The 22007-nt window shown below is 41.1% G+C and overlaps 1 protein-coding gene across 1 annotated transcript; it reads right to left on the reverse strand.

Annotated features, from left to right (window-relative positions):
- On the reverse strand, nt 1-21762 carry atp8b1 (ATPase phospholipid transporting 8B1). Its single transcript, XM_076283512.1, has 28 exons — nt 21585-21762; nt 13205-13375; nt 12990-13087; nt 11832-11945; nt 11579-11677; nt 11304-11365; nt 10570-10642; nt 10301-10371; nt 9491-9573; nt 8893-9051; nt 8020-8108; nt 7600-7790; nt 7270-7478; nt 7000-7043; nt 6679-6835; nt 6209-6397; nt 5975-6087; nt 5250-5414; nt 4173-4284; nt 3903-3978; nt 3657-3780; nt 3185-3470; nt 2766-2989; nt 2496-2579; nt 2132-2377; nt 1768-1906; nt 1529-1659; nt 1-1250 (listed from the first exon to the last, which is right to left on the reverse strand). Exons 2-28 carry the CDS (start codon nt 13353-13355, stop codon nt 1020-1022), a joined length of 3720 nt encoding a protein of 1239 aa, XP_076139627.1. The 5' UTR covers nt 13356-13375; nt 21585-21762; the 3' UTR covers nt 1-1019.
- Between the last annotated feature and the right edge of the window lie 245 nt (nt 21763-22007).

Consider the following 22007-nt stretch of genomic DNA (forward strand, 5'->3'; position numbering starts at 1 on the left):
TCAGTTTATATCATTAGATATATCTTTATTCATGGTATTTTACAAATTATTTCACATAAAAATGCATCAAGCACATTTGTAAAATGCAGCTTGTCCGAATATAAGGCATTCCGATTTAAGGCCTCTTTGATATCATATTAAAATATAGTTGTAATTTTTGCAAACTGACAGTTGTGGTACAAAAGATGTACAGACACAATGGATACACACATTCAAAAATGTAACAGTAACGATATTGATATAATTTGAGGCATCTCACTGATGTGTAACCCATCACTGTGTCAGTATCTGTAATTTCAGAGTGGACATTATCCATGCTAAAAAGGTATGGCATGGAATGATCCTATATTTCTATCTCAGATTTGAATGAGGTCAATATATACACATGATGATCAGTAGGTGCAAAATGCATATCATGATCCAAAAATCATGAATTTTGGCTCAAGAGAGGAAATAGAAACACACAGTTAGACTTGTGGAATTCACTTGGAAAGACTGTAAACATCTGTTTTCCACGCTGAAGAGGAGACGACTACAGTTCAGTGGAATCCCCTCCTGTTCACAGATCATTAGTTTTCACCCTTTCAAATAAGACTGTGAAGGAAACCAATAAAAGTTTCATTAAGATCCAGCATTTGAACACAAATGCTGAAATTCTTGCGTTAATGTATGGGAGGCTCCTTTTTAAAAACATTTCCATTTAATTCAACACATGCTGTATAGGCTATATATATATATGAACAGGAGGGGAACACAAAAGCTTGAATTACACTTGCCAAATGCCAACACTCAACACTGATACCGAAAGAAGGAAAAAGATAAGACAAGATAGAGCATCAGTCAGGTTTACCAGAAGAGCACTAGGAGCATAGTGGTCCTGACAAGAAGATATTTAAAATAACAACTTAAAATCCTGAGATATACATTTTGTCATACTAATGTACAACATTAAAACCAGTGGCGGTCCTCGGTGAGCTTCAGAGAGTGAGTCTTTTAGTGCAGTGGCGCCAGGCCGGCCCTTAGATGTTCTCGGCCTGAGGGACCTCGTGGATGCTGTCCTGTGGGCTGCGCCGGGCCCCGGGCCTCTGGCGGAAGCTGCGTCCGGAGGCGATGAGGTCCGCGTAGCCCCGTGAGTGGGAGAAGGCGTATGCGGAGCGCCGGGAGCGCCGGCCACGCTGGAACGCAGTGGGCTTCTTCTTCCGCTCCTCCTCCTCCTCCTCAGCCTCGTACTTCCTCCTGTTTCTCTGGACCTGTAGGCACATTCACACGTGGAAGCTTACAAACACTACAAATGGTATGAACAGGTCTCCCATTTTCTGAAAAACTCAATTTTTTTTACGATGAACCCCCTCGCAAACAGCCATCCTAAGTACAAAATTATATTTATAATATAAATAAAAGAGTGAAAGGGAAAACGTGAAAAAAACAACAGAAATGGTATTGGCTACAGCAGCTTGAAAAACATTTATACAAAACTTCAAAATGGATTTGAGCTTTGAGATTTGTTTGGTGTAAGCCAGTGCTGTACCTTATCTCCAACACCGGGCCATATGGTTTTGCAGAGGAACTGGATGCAGATGACTGGGAGCAGGCTGATGCCCACCGTCAGAATGATCGTCAGCCACAGGTAGGGCTGCCTCAGAGCGTTAGAGGCCACACCTGCCAGGCAATACAACAGCCTACTGGTTAGACCATTACAAACACTGACTAACAGGTTTAACAAAAAAAATACTATGCTAATGGCAGAGTGGTTACATGTGGACTAACCAGTGAATGTAAATGCTGAAGGGAAGAGGACATGTATTCCTGCACTGTGAATGTCAAACATGATGCCGAAGTAGATTGCAATACTGCCCAAAACAGCAAAGCAGTTCACAAACGTCCAGTAGGAAGTGTCAAGGGATATCTGTGAGAAAATATACAGCATTATTACTACTTCTACTACTATTCCAACAATCATGATGATCATCATCCATCATCACTATTATTATTATTATCAATTATTATTGTTATTACATATTTACTTAATAAACACTATTAGACAAATGTTCCTGTTCATTGAAATGAGAAACGGAGGAAGGAGGTGATTAAACCTCATGAGAATGGTGGTGGGCTGACTTGTCTCATGTACCTGTAGGTTAACGGTGAATATGAGCGAGGAGGCGGTGACAACAGCAAATGATTGGTAGTCCGAGGGCGCCTCCCCGTCCTGACCCATGGTCTGCAGGAAAGCTCCGTACGGAATGAAGAAGATGATGAGGGAGGTGAAGATGCCATGGAACAGACTGATGAAGAAGGTCTTGTAGTTGAAGAGGATGCCTTGCTGGCCCGGTGTATAAAGCTTTGGGAACTTCAAACTCAGTTTGTCACTGACATCCTTTGAGAAACAAAAAGATTGCAAAATCACATCAATATAAAGGCAAAGTTTTTTTAAGTGCAATGTGCCGTTTTTGAGAAGACTCAATTATCTGGGAAACTGCGTAAAATAATAGTACCTGATCAAGCAGACCCACTAGGAGAACAGGCAAACTGCTGTAGGCCACATTGTAAAGAGTAATGAACCAGTCCTCATAGGCAACCTGTGGGAACACAAGAATATTTACTTAATCATGATTTATGTTTATCAATGTAAATACATCCGGCAGTACGGCAGTCATTTAAATCCAGTGTAAGGACTAGGTTCATTTATTTGAGAAGGGGACAGCTTTGCTCCTCATTATTTAAAAAGCTGTTTCCTAAGGCAGGAGGCCTATTTTGCCACTCACCTGTGACGAGTATCCACTAAAAAAGGAGTACCAGAAATGGACCAGGGTGAAGGCAAAGTTCTTGTAGAAGAAGTAGCGCAGGAACTTGCACATACGGATGTAGGACCAGCGGCCATGCACCAGCAGGAGACGCTCAAGGTAACAGAACTGGGCGAAGGCATAGTCACTGGACATGACGGCCTGCATGCCCTCCTGCCCACTGATGCCAACACCGATGTCTGCCGCTGCAAGAGCAATGATCATGATTTTGTGGAACAGAGGAATGCCACTACCTTATAACCTCTTTTAAAAAGAACATTTTAGTTTCTCTTTGAACTTTGATTTCATCATTGATATATGACCAAAAATGGATCATAATTACTGAAACATTTACTGTGAACAGACAAATTAAATATGATCAGTCTTAGAAAAAGACTTACTCTTGATCATGTTGACGTCATTAGCTCCGTCGCCGATGGACAGAGTGACCGCCTTTTTGTACCTCTTCACCAGGCTCACCACGTTGGCCTTCTGCTTGGGCGTGACGCGGCAGCAGATGACAGCGCTGCACTCGCACGCCATGTCCACAAAGTCCTCCTGGCGCATCTCCTTCTCGATGTCGTCCTGCGGCTGGTTGTCCTGGGGGCTGCTGGGAGATGGCCTCTTCCCCAGCCTCCTAAGGCGCAGGCGACGGCGCTTCTTCTTCTTCTCATACAGAATCTCGTTCTAAGGGGGGGGGGGGGGGGGGTGGAGACATTGGGTTCCATCACAAACATGCAAACCATGAAATGGGCTGTATTTTCATTGGACGATTAAGTGCGTAGCCAAAGTGCGGACTAAGACAATATTTCTGAGTTGTTCTTTTTTCCATTTTGTTGCTTTTTTGTTTGGTTGTGTTGATTTAGAACATACCAGCCATCCACCAGTGATGATGAGCGCATTTTTCTCGTTGCCAGAAAAGAAAGGTTCTTTGGTCTTTTTGGCCTTGGCAATGGGGTTATTTCTCCTGTTTGCCTGTCGAATTGTCAGCTTTTCACTGTTAGAAACACGCAAAATAAACACAGAAAGTATGAGATAAGTCTGGAATTATAGGAAATTATTAGTAAATACAAGGTTAGTGAGGCTTAAGAGTTTGATTGGCTGTTACTAAAAACATACTTCACATCTTCACCATAATGGATCTGCATGTCGTCCGTAAGCAGCTCACATGAGTAGCCAATGTTCTCCGCCGTTTCTGCAGATAAACCCGGAATTGTACAAGATGATGCAAAAACAGATACTACTAAACAGATACTACTAAACAGATACTACTAAAAAACTGCAATACATCCCAACTACATACAACAATTAGCACCTCTCCCCTCAAAGAAAAATAGGTTTTCATTGTCAAAATCTATTGTTGACTGTTTACTGACACTTCAGATTTACCTTTCTTATCTCCAGTCAGGACCCAGATTTTGATGTCAGCCTTGGCAAGTTTAGCAATCGTCTGTGGAACCCCCTCCTGGAGCTTATCTTCTATTGCTGTTGCACCAATGAGCTGCAAACACACAACTCATTTAAAACACCATCTCCTCCAAATCTCTTTGGAAAAAGCTGTCAGCTTCATTCTCAGCTCATGCTCTGAAAGTGATCCCCAACAATATCGTTCGTCCTATCGTTACAGTTATAATTTATGTGTGGACATGGTCATTCATATTAGCTAGAGCGATACTTTTTTGCCGTTAACATTCTTGGTGTGAATGGCCCTTTATTCCTCAGAGGTGCAGCAAAACTAACAAATAATTATGTATATTACTGTGAAAACTTAAATAGACTTAAAATTAAAGGTGCAGTCAGCGATTGTTTGCTAATGTTTATGATTATATTTACATTTATTAGCAGACATTTTTTTTTTTTCACGTAACACATATGATGTTTTAACCAAGGACCAAAGGAAACATACCAGAGAGGTAGCTCACTCTTTCACTATCCCCTGAGAAACCCCACACAGGGTTTCCATTTTCCAGTTTTCCTATCCTAGGCTGTCTACAGAGACCGTTGTTTTCCCTTTTTCAGTGTACTCATGGAATAGGCAGCTAGTGGATTGTGAGAGGATGCTTGCTGAATGTAACGAAAAATCTTATGGGCTTGAAATCAGGTACAATCACTGACTGCATCTTTAAATCATGTGTATTCTTTAATGCACCTTTTCTTATAACTGCTGCTTTCTTAGGTCATATAATTAACCCTGATGAATTATAAATAACTGGTTCATTTTGATGTCCTTTGCCAACAAACTGACTTGGTAACAAAAACACATCAAGACTACAGGTATATAGCTGCTTTTCAGATTCATCCATTTCTACTCATTAAAGATGCTTCAGGAGCGTGCTTAAGGAAAGAATGAAAAATGTGTGAAAAATGTATCAATGATGAAATCAAAGTTCAAAGAGAAACTAAAATGTTCGTCTACACTAATGCAGTGTGATTAAAAACACTGTGATGATGCTGATATTTTCTCACCATCATGTCCTTCTCCAGCAGTTCGTACACCCGGTCCAAGGCCTCCTCTCGGTTTGACGTTGCTACACTGGCCTCCTTGTGTTTCCGAGACCAGGCCTGAAAGTCTGCCTGACTGATGTCCTTGTAGCACAAGCACAAGGTCCGCAGTGTCTCATTGGCAAAGATCTAAAGGTGGAAAACACCAGGACTTGTTATTTACTAGTAGTTAGGCTACTAGTGCGATGAGGACATTACAGTTGTTTCATGTTTTCCCACAGTTTACACAAATCGTTTCACACTTGGTTCATTCAGGTCAACAACGCTTTCAAAAAAGCAGTAGTGGTCTTTTCAATATAAATGTAAATCGTAAATCAGGTTTCTCGGCCAAGTATACTTGCGTATACAAGGAATTTGGTCTCTGCATTTATCCCATCCGTGAATTAGTGAACACACAGAGCACACAGTGAACACACAGTGAGGTGAAGCACACACTAACCCGGAGCAGTGAGCTGCCTTGCTACAGTGGCGCTCGGGGAGCAGTGAGGGGTTAGGTGCCTTGCTCAAGGGCACTTCAGCCGTTCCTACTGGTCGGGGATTGAACCGGCAACCCTTCGGTTACAAGCCACAAGCCCGAAGCCCTAACCAGTAGGCCACGACTGCCCCAAAGACTATGCAACTGTGTTTCATGAAGCTGAGGCAGGATATAAAGGCACACACTGGGGTACACTGAAAGGTGTGCATCTTACATCCAGGGCCTCCTGAGTGGTCTCCTTGTGCCGTGATTGTGGGCTTAGGCGCTCGTAGATGACTGTGTCTGCCCCTTTGCAGTACAGGCGAATCCGCCCATCGGGAAACTTCACTGTAAACCCAACACATGAGCACTTCTCAGATGACTGCAAGATGATGCAAACAAACACATGCTCACAGAGTTATAAACACAATTTGCTAAATATTTGCATCATAAACCAAAAGTCACTCACAAAGAATGGACATGCGCTTGCGATCGCTGTTGAAGTCCAGCAAAGCCAGCATCTCGTAGGTGGCCTCTGTGCCCATCTCGCTGATGGTGATGGTGTCCTGGGTCCGAGACAGGAAGACAAAACCAAAGTTCCGGGCAGCAGTCACAAGGGCACCTTCATCAGGAGAAGCAGCCTGATAGACCAGCTCACCTGAAAGTGAAAGGCAGAAAAGTTAGTTGATACGTAGGGCTTAACCAAGAGAATGGCCAAACAACTAAGGAAAAACTCTGGAAAAATTGTTACAGTATAGCCCATTTTAACAGATATAGATAGATAGATACTTTATTGATCCCCAGGGGAAATTCAAGAATTATCTATACAGTACCATTCCTACAGTTATTTATGTTTCCTGTGAGCAATAATGCTACATTAAGAAACTTTTAGGCTTGTTTACATATTTTCATATTGGATCTTGGACTTCATTTCCTCACCTTCCTTTTCCTCCACCATGACAGTGTGACAGAGGGACAACAGCTTGAAGAACTCCAGAATATCCTTGTCCTTTTTTGACTGGATACAGGTAACGAGGTAATGGTCAAAGAACTGGAACGTCCTGTCAGCGTAAGGGAACTTGCTGAAGTCCACTGGCTGCAAAACAATAAGAGAAAAAAAAAAATCCATTAGCAACCGAGATTGTACTTACTGTAATGTATTTATTCAGTCCACTGAAATATGCTTGCAGTGGACTCAAAAATGGATTCATAATTATGCATTTTTGCATAATAAGTAAAATCTCAAAAAGGAATTATTACCCGTCCACGGTCTAAAGTCACTCCCTCCGCACTTGTGGGATCCCCTAAAATAGAAGAGAGAGACCAAGTTCATTATCAAGCAAACAACTTGGTCAAAGACTATGGTATTGGAATTTCCTCAATTTTAACATTCTGGAAAACAAGAAATGTATTCTCTACTCTCGTGAAACATGTTATGCATTGATATAGTCCACTACAGTGTGCTAGACAGAAAATGGCTGGAAGATGTAGTGACCAGGTCAATGGGTAAAATGTGATCATGAGGCTAACCATAGCTACGCCCAGAAATGGTGCACTTCTTGAAGGCCATGATGTTCTGGGTGAGAGTGCCAGTCTTGTCGGAGAAGATGTACTCAATCTGGCCCAGTTGCTCATTGAGGGTGGTGGTGCGGGCCTTGGCTGGGGTGTCCTTCTCTTGGTAGTACATTTGTAGGTCCCAGTTGATAAACTTACTCTGACCCAGACGAATGACCTCCACGCTGCATGGCCAGGAGACAAAAACACATCACATTTCTGGCGAGCGTTTTCTTGCTCCCCTCTTCCATTTTCCATTTCCCAGAGAGGGTGTTTGGCAGAGGAGGGATAGAAACTTGTCCTTACCTGACATAGAGAGAGATGGGCACCATGGTGTTGAGGACAATGATGTAGCCCCAGAAACTGAGGAAGCCCCTGTAGGAGGCAGTCTGGTCTTTGCCATCAAAGAGGTACCAGGCCTTGCTGCCAATGTCCTCATACCAGTATGTATGACCGATAGCCAGGCCAGCACACACCAAAATCAACACAACAAAGATCTACAGCGAGACAGAGAGAGCGAGAGAGAGAGAGAGAGAAAGGGAGGGAGAGGGAGAGAGAGAGAGAGAGAGAGAGAGAGAGAGAGAGAGAGAGAGAGAGAGAGAGAGAGAGAGAGAGAGAGAGAATGCACTATTATAACAATAATGATTTTAATAAATTGAGATAACCAATTTTAATAAATTATATATTTGAATCATACAGTCCCTAATGATCAATGCAGAGCCTTACAGTGTAAACCATGTAATTCATCAACTGATCAATTTTTGTCCTCTTGAACCGCGTCTTGCCTCCATTCCTCATGATTTTGGTGTCAAATCCTGAAAGTCGACACGGTAAACGTAAACAGATGATGACAGATAAATGCATTAGGCAAGAGCAAAACTGCAAGATTTTCTTCAAGAAAAAGGTAAAAAAGAGAGGGTGTGTTTCCTAGTCAATGACTCCATGGTGTTGTAGGTAGACTGCTGCGATTTTTTTATATGAAAACATGAAAGTATGTGATAGGTGGAGAAAGAGAATAGTACAACACTGCCTTCCTCTCTTGTAGTGCCCCAAATGTTATTAACAAACTGACATTTCACTATATTTTCTTTCTCCTAGGGTTTATACATTTTAAAAAGCTGCACCTGCTTAAATTATAAGGTGCTGAGATCCTCTTGTCTATTTGGCAAAGAACATTAAAGGTACTCTGTGATTTTCTGTGTGTCCCTGCCTGTGTCCAGTATATAGACAGGCGCATCTCAAAAAAATAGATCATGGAACAGTTATTCCTGTCATTTATTTCAGTTAACTGAAACTTTCATATATTTTTTTATGACAATTTCTGTTTTAATCCACCTTAATTATTCTAATCTTGATGATTAGAGTTAACAGCTCATGGAAATCAAAATTCCAGTTTCCAGAAAAATATTATAATAAAGAATTTATAATACAGAAATGTTGACCTGAGAAGAGCTCTAAACAGCTAATTAAGTCAAAATACCGGCAATGGTTTCCTGAGCCTTTAATCTCTGTCTGGGCAGGGCCTTGGGCTTTTCCATGGTTTTCACATTTTTTGAGATGCACCTGTATGTTTGCCAATCAGCAAGCAGCTTCTCTGACCTGCGTAAATGACCAGGCCGTGGCTCAGTTCTGTGTTGCGCACTCTGCAGCCCCTGAGCAGCAAGTTGTCCAAATCGAGGGGGAAGCGGTCATTTTTCCAGTGCATGGTCCCTGTGAACTTGTCCAGCCGGTTGTTTGGCTCCTCACAAACAACTGTAGCTGTAGGACAGACAAACGACATTTGTAACATTTTTAGACTTTTAGACAGATTTTGTTTTTCATTTTCATATAGTTACAATTGTCTTCGATGCATTAAAAGTTGCATTTAAAAATGGCATTTTCTTGTGGCATCTTTTCCCTTTTCATCTAAACTTGCCTAAGCCAATGAACAGTTTTGAAGAACTGACAACCGTCAAAAATTAGTCTGTTCCAAGTCAGTTTACCATTTACAATTCTATATGCTCTGAAAAGGGGCTCTTTTTTCTATGATGGGATCTTACTACTAAGGCACTTGCTAATGTCTTCATAAAGGAGGCATTTTAACAGTTAAGTCAACTTTGTTGAGAAACTTGTGTGAAAGAGTTTGATGACATGGGGTTCTTAGTTGTTTTCCAACTGAAAGATAAGTGACGAGGATAATTGGGAACCAGTTTAATACCATTAAAACGAGCCATCTGATTTTCGTCCTGTAGATGTTCATCTGTCACTTTCAGCCCCATCTTGAACTTCAGGTTTGTCTCCCTGAAAGAGACACAGACAAGATGATTTATAATACAACCTTCCAAATTAATCTGAAGGGTCATGTTCTGTGGGACAGATAGGTAGGCATTGACAGGTCATATATATGGAGCATGGAAAGTGGAAGCAAAAAGAAAAGTGAATAATACTGTTCATTACCAGGATCAATTAATTGCTAGCTTTTGTATGTTTGACTAAGAGGCGTTCCCAATCCTATTAAAAATGTCCAGGTGACCAAACAATGCAAGAGTGTTGCACTACAGCATGCCAGTAAGACTGCTTTGTAATGGATGTTTAATGGTGCTCTCTTTAGCAAATATTGACACATTGATTAGGAAACCGTACAGTACAGTACAGTACAGAACATGGAGATACACAATGACTCAACATATACAACTATGTTCATTTTTTTATAGTCAGGGAGCCAGGCAGTGAAACACAGCAGGTTTTAAGTTAACCTATGTTGCATGTCAGGTCGTAAATAACATACATATAGGTAATTAATCTATGTACATGTATCGAAATGCACAAAGATCTTAACCCAGCTACACACCACTAAAAGATAGCTCACAAAGATGACCAGTTGAATGATTCAGCTAATGTCATATTAACGACCAATTCAGTCCATAAACCATATTTCAGTTTGAACTTTACTCAGTTTTGGAGGATAAAGCAAATATCGTCAGGATAAAACCAAAGCAGGGGAAATTCACACTCAGTTACATCTCACCCATCAAGCTCAGCTGTCTCCACATAACAAAGACTGTTAGGATTTGAACTGGACAGCAACAGAAGATCGGCCTGAATGAAATCAGATGTTGCAAGTGGAAAATGATGTGCATTAGAATCAGGTGTAAATAAAAGAAAAAACAATTGTCCCTGTTGCCTATTTATACATAGTCAGGTAAAATCACAGAGAAATGATCTAATGCAGTGGGTGGAAAACAACACAAAACCATATCTTACATGAGAACTTGTTATAATATATTTTTAACTTACAGGAATGAAATCATTCTTCTTCAATCGAACCACATCACCAACTTGAATAAATCTCCACTTGGATTCCTGGAACCTTTAGAGGATACACATAATGTCAGACCACTGTAAAATTAATATTATTTTCATTTCATTTACCAAAGGACCATTAGTTTGCATGTCTTAAGAAGTTGAGTCATATACTCTGAAGTGGAAGTACTACTGCAGACAGTGAACAGCAAACAAGTGTTTAAGTTTAGTATTTTTCAAAAGTGGGCATGAAAAAAAAAACCGTGTAATCAGTTTTATTACTTCTAGTATTATTTCTCATGTTTATTTAATTCAAAATATCATAATGCTTTGTAAAATATTGTACAAACATTTGATAAAATATTGTAAATGATAAAAATATAGATGTCACTTTATTATAATATTATAAAACTTCAAAAATTAAGAAAGAGCAATGACATGTCAGCACTTATATGTGAATAAGAGTGCTTTTGAAGGTAAGCAGATTCTGCTCTTACCAAAGAGCAAATCCCAGATATGAAAACATTGGTGAAGGTCAGAATTTAGGGGGGGTTTTGGCTTTTAAGAACAAATCTAAATGTTTGATGAATGAGGACAATTAGGTCTACTTTTATCAATTCGCAATCACGCCAATTTAAAAGGCAAAATGAATTCATATCACATGATATCTGTGAATCTCAGTGAGAGTAAGTGAGTGGCTTGGCGATGTCCATGTGTACTGATCTTACCTGCCATCCTGCAGCACCTCACACTTCCTGTTGTTGATCTCTTTATCCATCCTGTGCCGGGCCTAACAGAGCAGAAACCAGACCCAGAGCAATGGTCAGACCTGCTCATGGTGGCTTCATCCTTCCTAAATCATCCTCTTTGCATTTTGTGTACTGGTCATATTTTAATTAGAACCTCGGCCAGTGGGCCTGCTTACCAAGCTTATGGATCACATCAAATGTATTTGACAACCTACTAAAGTCATTCAGTGTCTGTATAGCTTCGTATAACTCACCAAGTCGTCCACGAGGTCTTTGATGGCAGTGATGCCCAGCACTAAGACTAAAGGCACCAGGGTCGTGTACCAAGGCAGCGTGGAGATTTCAGGAATGATCTAATCAAGGCGAAAACAGGGCGTCAATTTTCATTTCAGATTTGCCAAAACGGTCAAGCCATTTTATGAGGCTTTGTTAGTGCTACATCCAGGTGGTACAATTAAGATGTGTGTTGTGTTTACCAATTGTGAAACCTGAGAAGCGGAGATGTACCTGTAAGATTAGCAGCGCCAGGAAGTAGAGGTTTGCTACTCGCTTAAACTGCTCATACAGATTCATGGGAATGAATGTGAGCACATTGTATTTGTACGTACGGATGGCATTTCCCTAGAAGAAAAGGAAGGATGATTACTTATTAAGATTAACATCTTGTACAGCTATTTCACCCATCCTACTTGTGACACTGTTTCAATGCAATTTCACCCATTTGTATTAAGAAACAAGCAGAAGCCACATGACAAGATCAAATAACATGACACCTTTGTTGCAGAGTACATGACATCTGTTTTTCCTGGATGATTTGGTGTACATGGGTTATTGAGGCATGGGTACAGAAATACTTCCCTGCTTCACTGATTTCCATATATGCAAACAGAAAAAAACTTTCTGCACTTTCTACTCCTACTCCATACAGAGAGGCAGTACCAAGGTGCACACATGTTCAGATATTCCAACAGCACAATTCAAGACTTAGCCAACAGGTTTTTCCTTTTTAAACAAAACAGGAAATATCACTGTTTATTCAGAGGGCACATGGCAACAAATGCCTGAGTAACAAAAGACCAGCGTCATTCTGAACTTTGTACCAAGTTATTACAGATTCTAGGTTCCATGCCGTCAGAAGTCTACTGGACCAACTAAACAAAACCATCAAGGCACATCTCATTGAGGAAACCACCCAATGGAAAAGCAGGGGGAAGTGAGAGACGTTAAAGTAAAGCTAAATCTAAATCATGTCATTTCAAATTAATCACACATATCAGAAGACACATATCTGATGGTAAAACTAGCAGGCTAAACACATTGGGATTCCATCAATAACCTGAAATGGATGTAATCTGTTGTTAATCACATTGATCTTGGTCATATAAAGAGAATCATTTCCAAACCTAAACATATTGGGATTCCATCATTAACAACACAGATCTCATCTGTTCAAGGCTAATCACATAGGTCAGAGGTCATAGGTCAGAGGTCTGGGCAAGTCTACCAACAAGGAAGTCTATATCTGCTCTCTCAGGCGCTGTGTTTCTCTAAAGCACTATGGTGTTTCAATGGCAAATATTTACCCTACTGGGTCTTTTCCATCTGTGCCAACAGAAACTTGACATTGTGGTATCAACAAATAAAAAACACAGACAAAGCACTTACTGAGTACTTGCTCTTCTTCATACAGAGAAAGGACTTCCGCTGAAACTCAGGCCGTTTACAGTAATCTCGGTCATTTGCTTTGACACTCCAGCTCGATTCTGGATGAGAAAGCAGAGCAGACATGAGACCAGAATGAAACTAAGACTATTCCAGTACAGTAATATCCTCCATGCAAGCACGCAATGCATTACCAGGCCAGAACCAGCCTGACTCACCACTGCTCTGGATGTCAGGCCCAGGGGCCGCTGGACCGCCATCCTCGTCCATGCTTGGGTCCAACTCATCGTCCGTCTCATCGTCACTGTAGGGCACCACTTCATCGTCTGGCCCCAGGGAACCCTGGGAGTCTACTCGCCCTCGACTCATCCTGGTGTCTCAGGCAAGTCCTAAAGAGGAGAGATGGGACAAGGAAGACACGAGGGAAGCAGAAATTCAGTGCCCTCCACAATTATTGGCACCCCTGGTAAAGTTGACTAAAAATAGGTATAAAAATAATCTTTTGATGATGTATTGTAATCTTACAATGAAAACAAATCTCCAGCATTAAAGGGAAGCAAATTTATTCTGAGAAAAGGGAAAATCTCAAAGAAATAAATATTTTTGACAAAAACATGTCGCCCACAATTATTGGCACTCCTATTACTTAAGTTAAATAGAGTGTCTGTAAACTTTCAGAAGTAGTTCATGACTTTCTTTTTTATTAAGGTATGAAAATAAAGTGACACAGAGGCTAAATCCCCTACTCATTTTTCAATATGAGAATAAGACAAGAGAATATGCTAAAATTAAACCTGGGAACCTTATTAAGGTGCATGATATTATCAACCCCAAGAAAAACCTGAACATTTTCGATGGAAATCTGTCAATCTCTGCCAAGACACTAAAAGTGGGTCATGATTGGATCATTCATCAGGTCAATGAATCAAAAACATCCAGATCAAAACAAAAATGGTTTAGTGACCACAACATCTGCCAATGCTGCCATTGCCATCTCAGACCCCTAGGGCCTGTACTACGAAGGGAGCTTAACCTACCCAGATGTAACCCAGGGTTACTTTGTTAAACCGGGGTTGACAAAACCTGGTTATCTTTAGTGGTGTTAATCGGTACTACGACGCTGATTATGAAGTTGATTTGTTGAGCCGGGGTTAACCTCATTGGAGTTTGTGCGCGTTCACATAAAAGGGGCGGGTTGCAGCGCTTTCGGTGATGACGCGTTCACCTTATTTTACGGATGAGGAATGCACAATTATTATGACAATTTATGAGGAATTAAAACCCACTCTACGACAAAAATCAAATAGCCTACGTCGGCAGTGAACAAAGCAAGGCAAGGCTGTTGGCAACGTATTGCAGATCGGGTAGCTTAAATGCCTGAAAGTAAAGTTTTATTTCCACATGTTCTTCAAATACGGAGGATTAATAGCTTGCGGAATGTATTTAATGATTTTAAATAATTAAATTGCTTATTTTGAGTTCATAGAAATGCCTACAGATGCAACACAATTTAGAAGTGGGCATATAGATTACAGTAATAAGGATAATTGAATGTTTAATTAGCCCCATTGACTGATTTAGTGTATGCCTAATCCTGTGAACATTTCAGATGCAACACCATTGCCAAACGCACATGGCAGCAGGTGAAAATGAAACACAAACACATTATTCAGAATAGTGGTTTATATAGTCATAGCTTGCATTAATATTTCTTAATTATGAAAACATGTAGGCCTATGCTTATAGCCTTCACTTGGCCTCTGTTTTACAGCGAACAAGAAAAAGGTGTCTTTGAACACTACTGTAAGGCACCAGAGTGTTTTACAGTAGCAGAGGAGTTGGCCATCGCAAATAATAGTGGAAGGCCGATTATGGAGGGGGTTGAGGGAGGCATTCGGTCGGATTCTGGTGCTGTGGAAATGTGTAGCCTTTATGTGCAGGGTACAGTAATATGACATTCAATTCAATACGTTTGTTAAAATGGTGATTTTAATTTATTAGGCCTACTATATGTCCGATTTATTCTTGCTCAGATGTTCAGCATACTGTAGGCCTATGTCCGATTTATTTTCGGACATACAGTAGGCTATTCTTGCTCAGATGTTCAGCATCACCGATGGAAAACATGAATGTCCACGTACGGGCATTGCTATGAGACGTCTTCCTAGATCATCTGACAAAGATAACGAATTCCCTCAGCTGACAATCTATATCTTCATAGAGAATATCGTCCGGGTAGGCTATATATATTTTCTGGCGGTCTCTAAAACCCCTCGCCCTGCGAAGAGAGTCCCTCACGATTTGCGCTCCAATGTCGTATGGATCATCCAGGTACGCCGACATGTCTCGGGAGAAATTGTTAGTGGAGGGGTGGTACCAAAGATTCTAGAACAGAGCTCTGTTCTAGAATCTTTGGGTGGTACTTATAAAGGGTGTGGTTAACGGAAACCTCGGGTTAACCAAAAACATAACCTGCTCGGAGCAGGTTTGAGATGCAGCGTAAATTGCCATGGCAGCATACCTCGGTTAAAACCTAACCACCTTTCGCAGTACGGGTTAATCGGGAAGTTACGCCACACGTGATCAAGTTACTCTTACCTAGATAAGCCAGTAACCCCGCTTCGTAGTACAGGCCCCTGTTCTAAACTCCATAGACAAACAGTGGGGTGAGTCAAAGAGGAGAATGCACAAGTGTGGACCTAGGAATCTGGATGATCTGGGGAGATTTTGTACAGACGAATGGTCTTAAATCCCTTGCTTTGAATTCTCCAGCTTTATGGGGTGTCATAGGACAATATTATGAGCTGTTTTATTGGCAAAGGGAGGCTTAAGAAGGTATTACAAGCAGGGGTATATTGTGGGTGATGTGTTTTTGTTAAAAATATAAGAGTTTGGTTCCAAAATGCTACATCTCCATTTTTAGAGACATTAAAAAGTCTGGTTATTTAATTGTGTATTTAAGGCAATATCAATCAAATTGCAGTTGTGTTGTTTTGATTGAGTAAAGATAAATCAAATAACAATTCCAAATTACAGTTCTACTGAAATTACTTGGAAAACAAAAATGGGGAAAAAATGATTTATGAAAATTCATTAAAATGGTGAATATAGCATTTTGGAACCAAACTCTTTATTTTTGTATGAGATTTTCCTTTTTCTCAGAATAAATTTGCTTCCCTTCAAGGTTGGATTTTTCCTCATTCTTTTCATTGTGAGATTACAATAAATGACCAAAAGATGATATCTGATGTGTCAATTATTCTGGAGGATGTTAAAGGGTCTGTTCGACACATTCTCGTTGCATTTCCCCTCCTGGTGCTCCTGTCTGTTCCATGTGTGGGCCTACTCAATATAATCCCAACAAACTAAAACAAACTAAAACTGGGATAAACTCAGCAGCTCCCTGCCATACCCCACTCTAGCCAATTAACACATTACTTCACAATGTTGAGGGCATGGCAGAACAGCGGGAGTGTTTGTTGTCTGAGAAACTAACGGCCTAGAAACCTGAACACCATTTGGGATAAAAGGTTCTGCTAAATCCCCACTCACTTTACTTCCTGGAGCACAGAGGAAAGGAAAGAATACAATTACTCGCTCCAGAAGTTGCATAAGTCAATTTCTATATTGGTGTAACGGATGCCAGCTAGCTTAGCTGTGCTTGTGGAATGTTGGTAAACCTCACTCCCTGACGCCTCAAGAGTGCTGCTGGCATGCGATTGTTAGCGCGCTCGCCTCCCGATCCGAGGTGCTGCTGTTCGCGGGTTCGAGTCGGGGCGTGTGCAGGGCTGAATCGCGCAGGTTCAACACAACGCAGGTTACATTGGCACATCTAAATTGAACTCAAACCAACTGAACCAAAGATCACATTGTTCACAAAGATCAGATCATAAGTCAGTTCACGTTGTCTCTCCACCACGCAGTGTCTACAAATCCCTTACCCTGTTCAATACAGGCATCAATACAGGTAATGCAAAAAGGTTTACTTTAGTGCCAGTACATGTTTTCCATCATCACTAGGAACACGGAAACAAGTGTTTAGTTTGCATTGGGGTGAATCAGGCCGGGGTTCGGAAAGAATGTGTTAAGGAAACAACAATGGAGTGTTTAGGCATATCCATTTTTGCCAGCTCATTCTACCTGGCCCCAACCAGTTTCCCAAGGTTAGAGTAGGGTGAGTTATGCAAAAACAACCAGGATGAGCACATGACACCATCTGTCCACACATTTACAAGAACACTTGGTTTAAGAAAAGATTAATTTTACATGTTAGTTACTTCCTGCAAATAATCCATCTGGGTCTAAAGCACACAGAAGACATGAATGGAATGCCGTACCCGCCCACACATTATGTGAGATTCTAATCAAGCGAGGCACCAACTCCTCAGTTTACAAAATCTCAGAAAAGAAAACATTTTCATAGTTCAGAGAAGAACAATGATATTCTTCTAGGAATACTTCAATGAGCACTGACCCACAACCAAAACTATAGCTTCAATGAAAGTCCAGTCCCCTACTGATGAATGTACATACATGATCCCATACACAAGAAACCATTAACACAAAGCATTTTATAACCATCAACACAAAGCATGTTATACTTATCATACTAGGCTTTACAAACAAGGCTGCAGCTTAGACTATTTTAATCTTAAAGGAGTGAAAAAGGGTGTGACTCATATGTTCAACACACCCATGTTTACTTCAACATCATTTAGCAGTGATGCAACATGGGATGATGGTATCACTGGTCTTTAAGTAAAGACTCAATCCAGCCCCTGCCCCTACCCACGCTGAAAGCCTACTATATATCCTTGCTGGTTGCACATCTGATTGAGCTAATGAAGAGAGCCACTGCAGAGTGCAGTCAGGTATGCAGGGAAGTGGAAGGGGGGAGGGGCAGGAGGAGGAATGATAATGCCTGGTCTGACGAACAGAGGTGAACCCTGCAGCTCCACCCACTGAACCAACAAAAATAAAAAGACGGAAGCCGATGGCTATCTGACTGGACACATACACATCTTCCATGAACTCAGGGAGTTAACGTCATCATCTGAGTACATCTCAATAGTGCCTGAGCAGTAGACCCATCAATTGAAGTCACATTGTCCTGGATGGGTGGAGACCATCATAAGGAAGACAAGACCCCATTAAAATTTATTTTAGGTGCCAGATCTCATATAACATAAAATAACGTAAAATAATATGGAACACACAGCAATCTCTTCACCACATATCAGTCAGGAATACAGACAATGATTATGGCAACATGGTGTTTCCATAATGGGGACAGAGGCAGAGGTGTGTGTGTGTGTGTGTGTGTGTGTGTGTGTGTGTGTGGAAAGAGAGGAAGAAAGAAGGAAGGGGAAAGAGAGCTCCACAACACTGCTATAGCAACACACTAGAGCGGCTCGAGGGCAACAGTGAGACGGCGCTTTGAGAGGGACGACAGCAGGCATACCTACGGGCTGAAACCTGATCCCACGGATTCACAGAGCCTCACAGCCCCTTTCAGTCCACATCTCAACCTTCCATTCAGACGTCTCCGCGTAAGCAGTGTGTGTGGAATAAACGCATTCGCCTACACAAATATCAATACAAAATTCCCACACACACACACATGCCTGCCTCCCAAACAGGTTTCATACACAGTCTCACAGCAGGGAACCCAGCAGGTGAGAAAACATAATGACACAGCAGCACCATCAAAGCAGCAATGGGATCATATCTAACACAGCAGCTCATGTAACTTTCTTTATTGTGTTAAATGGTGGGAATGATGAAACAACTGATGAGGCAAAGACAATACCCCCTGCCCCTGTACTTGAAAACACACAAGATGGATATTGAAACAGGCCTTAAACTGAAAAGTGTTACAGACTACATTTTTATAAACAGGCATAGCTTATAGACATAGCTTAGCAGAGTACCAAAAGACCATCTGAGGCGACCTGAACTACACAAAGAAGAGTTTAGAAAGCCAATGAATTTGTATTAACATTTGCAACTATTTGCTTCAAATCCAAAAACAATTCAAATCCAGAGCTGTTCTGCCATTCAGTAGTGTAATAGCCATTTGCCTGTACAGCTCATGGAAACCAAGATTTTACTAATGACTGGAATGATGGGGTTTTGTATGGTAACTCAGCTTTTACTTAGTTGAAGGAGAGAGATGCCGCACACTCCGAGTTATACGCTAATTACTTTATCGCCTCAATAAAGGAATTAGCGTATAACTCGGAGTGTGAGGCATCTCTCTCCTTCAACTAAGTTTTATTCCTAGTTGCCCGCACCTCGATTTTGGTGTGTGTTTGCACCTCTCCTTCCAACTCCGCTTTCACTGTAATAGACTGTCCAGCTCCAGAACTAGACCATTGCTGACTTTCTACTAGCCTGATCACCCACCCCACCCCTCCCCTTCAGACACAAAACAGAAAAGGGTCAACTAGCTTTGTAAGTGTGTGAGGTTACTAAAGAAATTGGGTGTGGTAACAACAGTATCAATGGGGTCTGAATAGAAACCCACCTTTTACATTTGAGTCTCAACACACTTCCTTAAAGACCACTTTACATTTAAAAGCAAGTGACATGTACTGCCTGAATGCAGGCATTGCTGGACAGTGTGGATTTCAATGACATGGCATGAACTGTCATCAGACCTGTGATGTAAGTCCCAGAAGAACACCAAAAGAGCACAAAAAACTTCATAACATGTTCAAATCTGACATCACAGCATATTTCCAAATTTACTCAACACACATAAAGTGTATTCTATTCAAAGACATTGGCAAATTCAAAACACAAAAACTGGAAAAGATTTCTTTGATTACCAAAGCACAACTGAACTAACATCTAAAAACATTTTTTTTCCACATGATTTAGCCTATTAGCATCCTCCACCCTGCCTTCCACAGAAGCCTCACAAGCTCAGCACACCATATGGCCAAGATATAGAGAAATATAGCCATGTAGCAGTTGTGCATGTGTCACTACCTGCCATCAAGCAAAGGAGCCGGTTTGAAAACGACTGTAGGGACCACAAACTAAGGATGCTGCACGGAACGCCACACCTTGAACATCAAATCTGTTCAGAAAAGATCAAGTTACAGACAGATTCCTTGACATTACACCATGAGGGTACTGAGGTGCATGGTTTGGGCATCAGAGCACTTGAACTAGCTTTGCTCACATGAATGCCAACACATCAATATGGCTATAAGAGCCATATTCACCAAATCACTGAATTAGACCAAAATAGACAGAAAGAGTGTATCAGAGGCACCTTCAAGGTCAAGCACCATGCCATTTGGGCACCAAGGAGTATCACTGTTCACATGTACTCTGTAAGCGTTCTACACGTGTGCAAGTGTGGATGTGTGGCAGTTAGCCTCAAGGAGTGTTATACTTCATTAAAGATTGAAAGTTACTGGATACTGTCGACCCACAGAGGAGGTGTTGAAATGAGATGAGAACTTAATGGTTGTGTACACACACTGTAAATTAACTAAATACACAGAGAGACACAAAGGGAGACCCAAAAGAAGGAGTCCATAGCCCTACAAAAGCCATATGAAATCTTAATGGGTATGGAATCAACCAGGTGAACTCAAGAACCCAAGAACCTGTGCACGTTGGGAAACCCTCTGACTTAAATACCATTACCCACACACACCTTTTATCTTCACCCTTCACATGCCCTCTGGCCTGGAAATCCAAGGCCTTGGTTAATACAGCAGAGTAAAGGCAATGCAAGCATTGTCTGCCCACTCCCTGTGGCTCCAAAAAGTCAACAACAATGCAAAAGAGGGCACTGAAGGATCCAGTTACAGGTAGAAGCCATCTTGGCCCAAACGTTTAATAGGCTAAAAGTGAAATAAGATATTAATACCATGAAGCCACTTCTATTAGGAATATTTTGAGAATACTCTTAAGTAGGCTCCTTCATCATTCTTCAGTATTTCAATGACATGGGAGTTTCATATGAGGTCTAAGTAGACCATTTAACAGCCCTAAAAGAACACTGCAAACAGTCATGAATAGAGATCACATAGTCATGAATAGAGATCACATGTGGATCTCTAATCATGTTAGTTGAAAATATTAGCCGAGCAAAGAATAGTCATTTCTGGTGTGCTGTGTATCTGGTAAAAAAAAAAATAGTTTTTGAATGGGGTTTAATCAACTTTAAATCTGACTACAGCAACAACAGCAAAAACGTTAAATATAATTTCAGGGGCGACTTCTTACACTTTTAGTTTTAGCAAGTAATTTGTTGCAGGTAGCCTACGTGGGGAAATCGAGAATAACTACTTTTCGCCACCCTCAACTATGAGCAACAACATAGGCCAACGTAAGAAACGTTTTGACAGCACATCCCTTCCGACTTCTTGTTGTTGATCAACAATTGTGTATTTAATTAATTGAATTAATTGAATGATTCAAGCTATTGAAGCTGCTTGTAAATTATTAGGTAGACTACATTAAACAGTCCAAAACAACATTATGTGGCTAAATTGTCTTCTGTCTGACACCTTAACAGCGTGGTGCTGCATCTTTCACCGTGCGTAGCCCAACAGCAAACTGGTGTAAATAACTTACCCGTTTTCTCTTTTCTTCAACAGATCGTGCTCCTAATCAATGATGACTTATCTATTAATTTATCGAGCTATAGCTCCATGTTTCTTCGCTTCTATCTCAGTCAGCCGCTGGGTTTGGTCAACACCCTTTACCTGAGAAATGGCCACCTTTGCCTTAGCCAAACTTGCTAAACTCGTCTGACGAGGTGAGTTTACAGGTAGGTAGGCAGGCAGGCAATCTCCACCTTACTGTTGGAAAATGGAGGGCTTGGCCATTGCCAGAGGATGCCGCGAGATAAAAGACATTGTGTGCGACTGATTTAATGAGAACACGTGACCCAACAGGTAGGCTCAGGTAGATCACAGTTTTGTGTGTTGGATATTTAATCAATTTTGACCTAATTTAATTTTGACATAATTTTGATCAAACAATTTTCAGTGGTTT

Source organism: Alosa pseudoharengus, unplaced genomic scaffold (assembly GCF_046254945.1).
Source record: "Alosa pseudoharengus isolate Yale_2024_CS ecotype anadromous, Long Island Sound unplaced genomic scaffold, YU_APseudo_1.1 YU_APseudo_1.1_scf_14, whole genome shotgun sequence".
Taxonomy (NCBI): Eukaryota; Metazoa; Chordata; class Actinopteri; order Clupeiformes; family Clupeidae; genus Alosa; species Alosa pseudoharengus.

Excerpts from the sequence above, each read along its gene's own strand:
- atp8b1 (XM_076283512.1), bottom strand. The coding sequence starts at position 13,355 with ATGAGTCGAGGGCGAGTAGACTCCCAGGGTTCCCTGGGGCCAGACGAT. Across the intron at positions 11,678-11,831 it reads TGGCGCTGCTAATCTTACAG|ATCATTCCTGAAATCTCCAC; the intron begins GTACATCTCCGC and ends CGCCTTGATTAG. Across the intron at positions 7,791-8,019 it reads TGAATTACATGGTTTACACT|ATCTTTGTTGTGTTGATTTT; the intron begins GTAAGGCTCTGC and ends GTCTCGCTGTAG.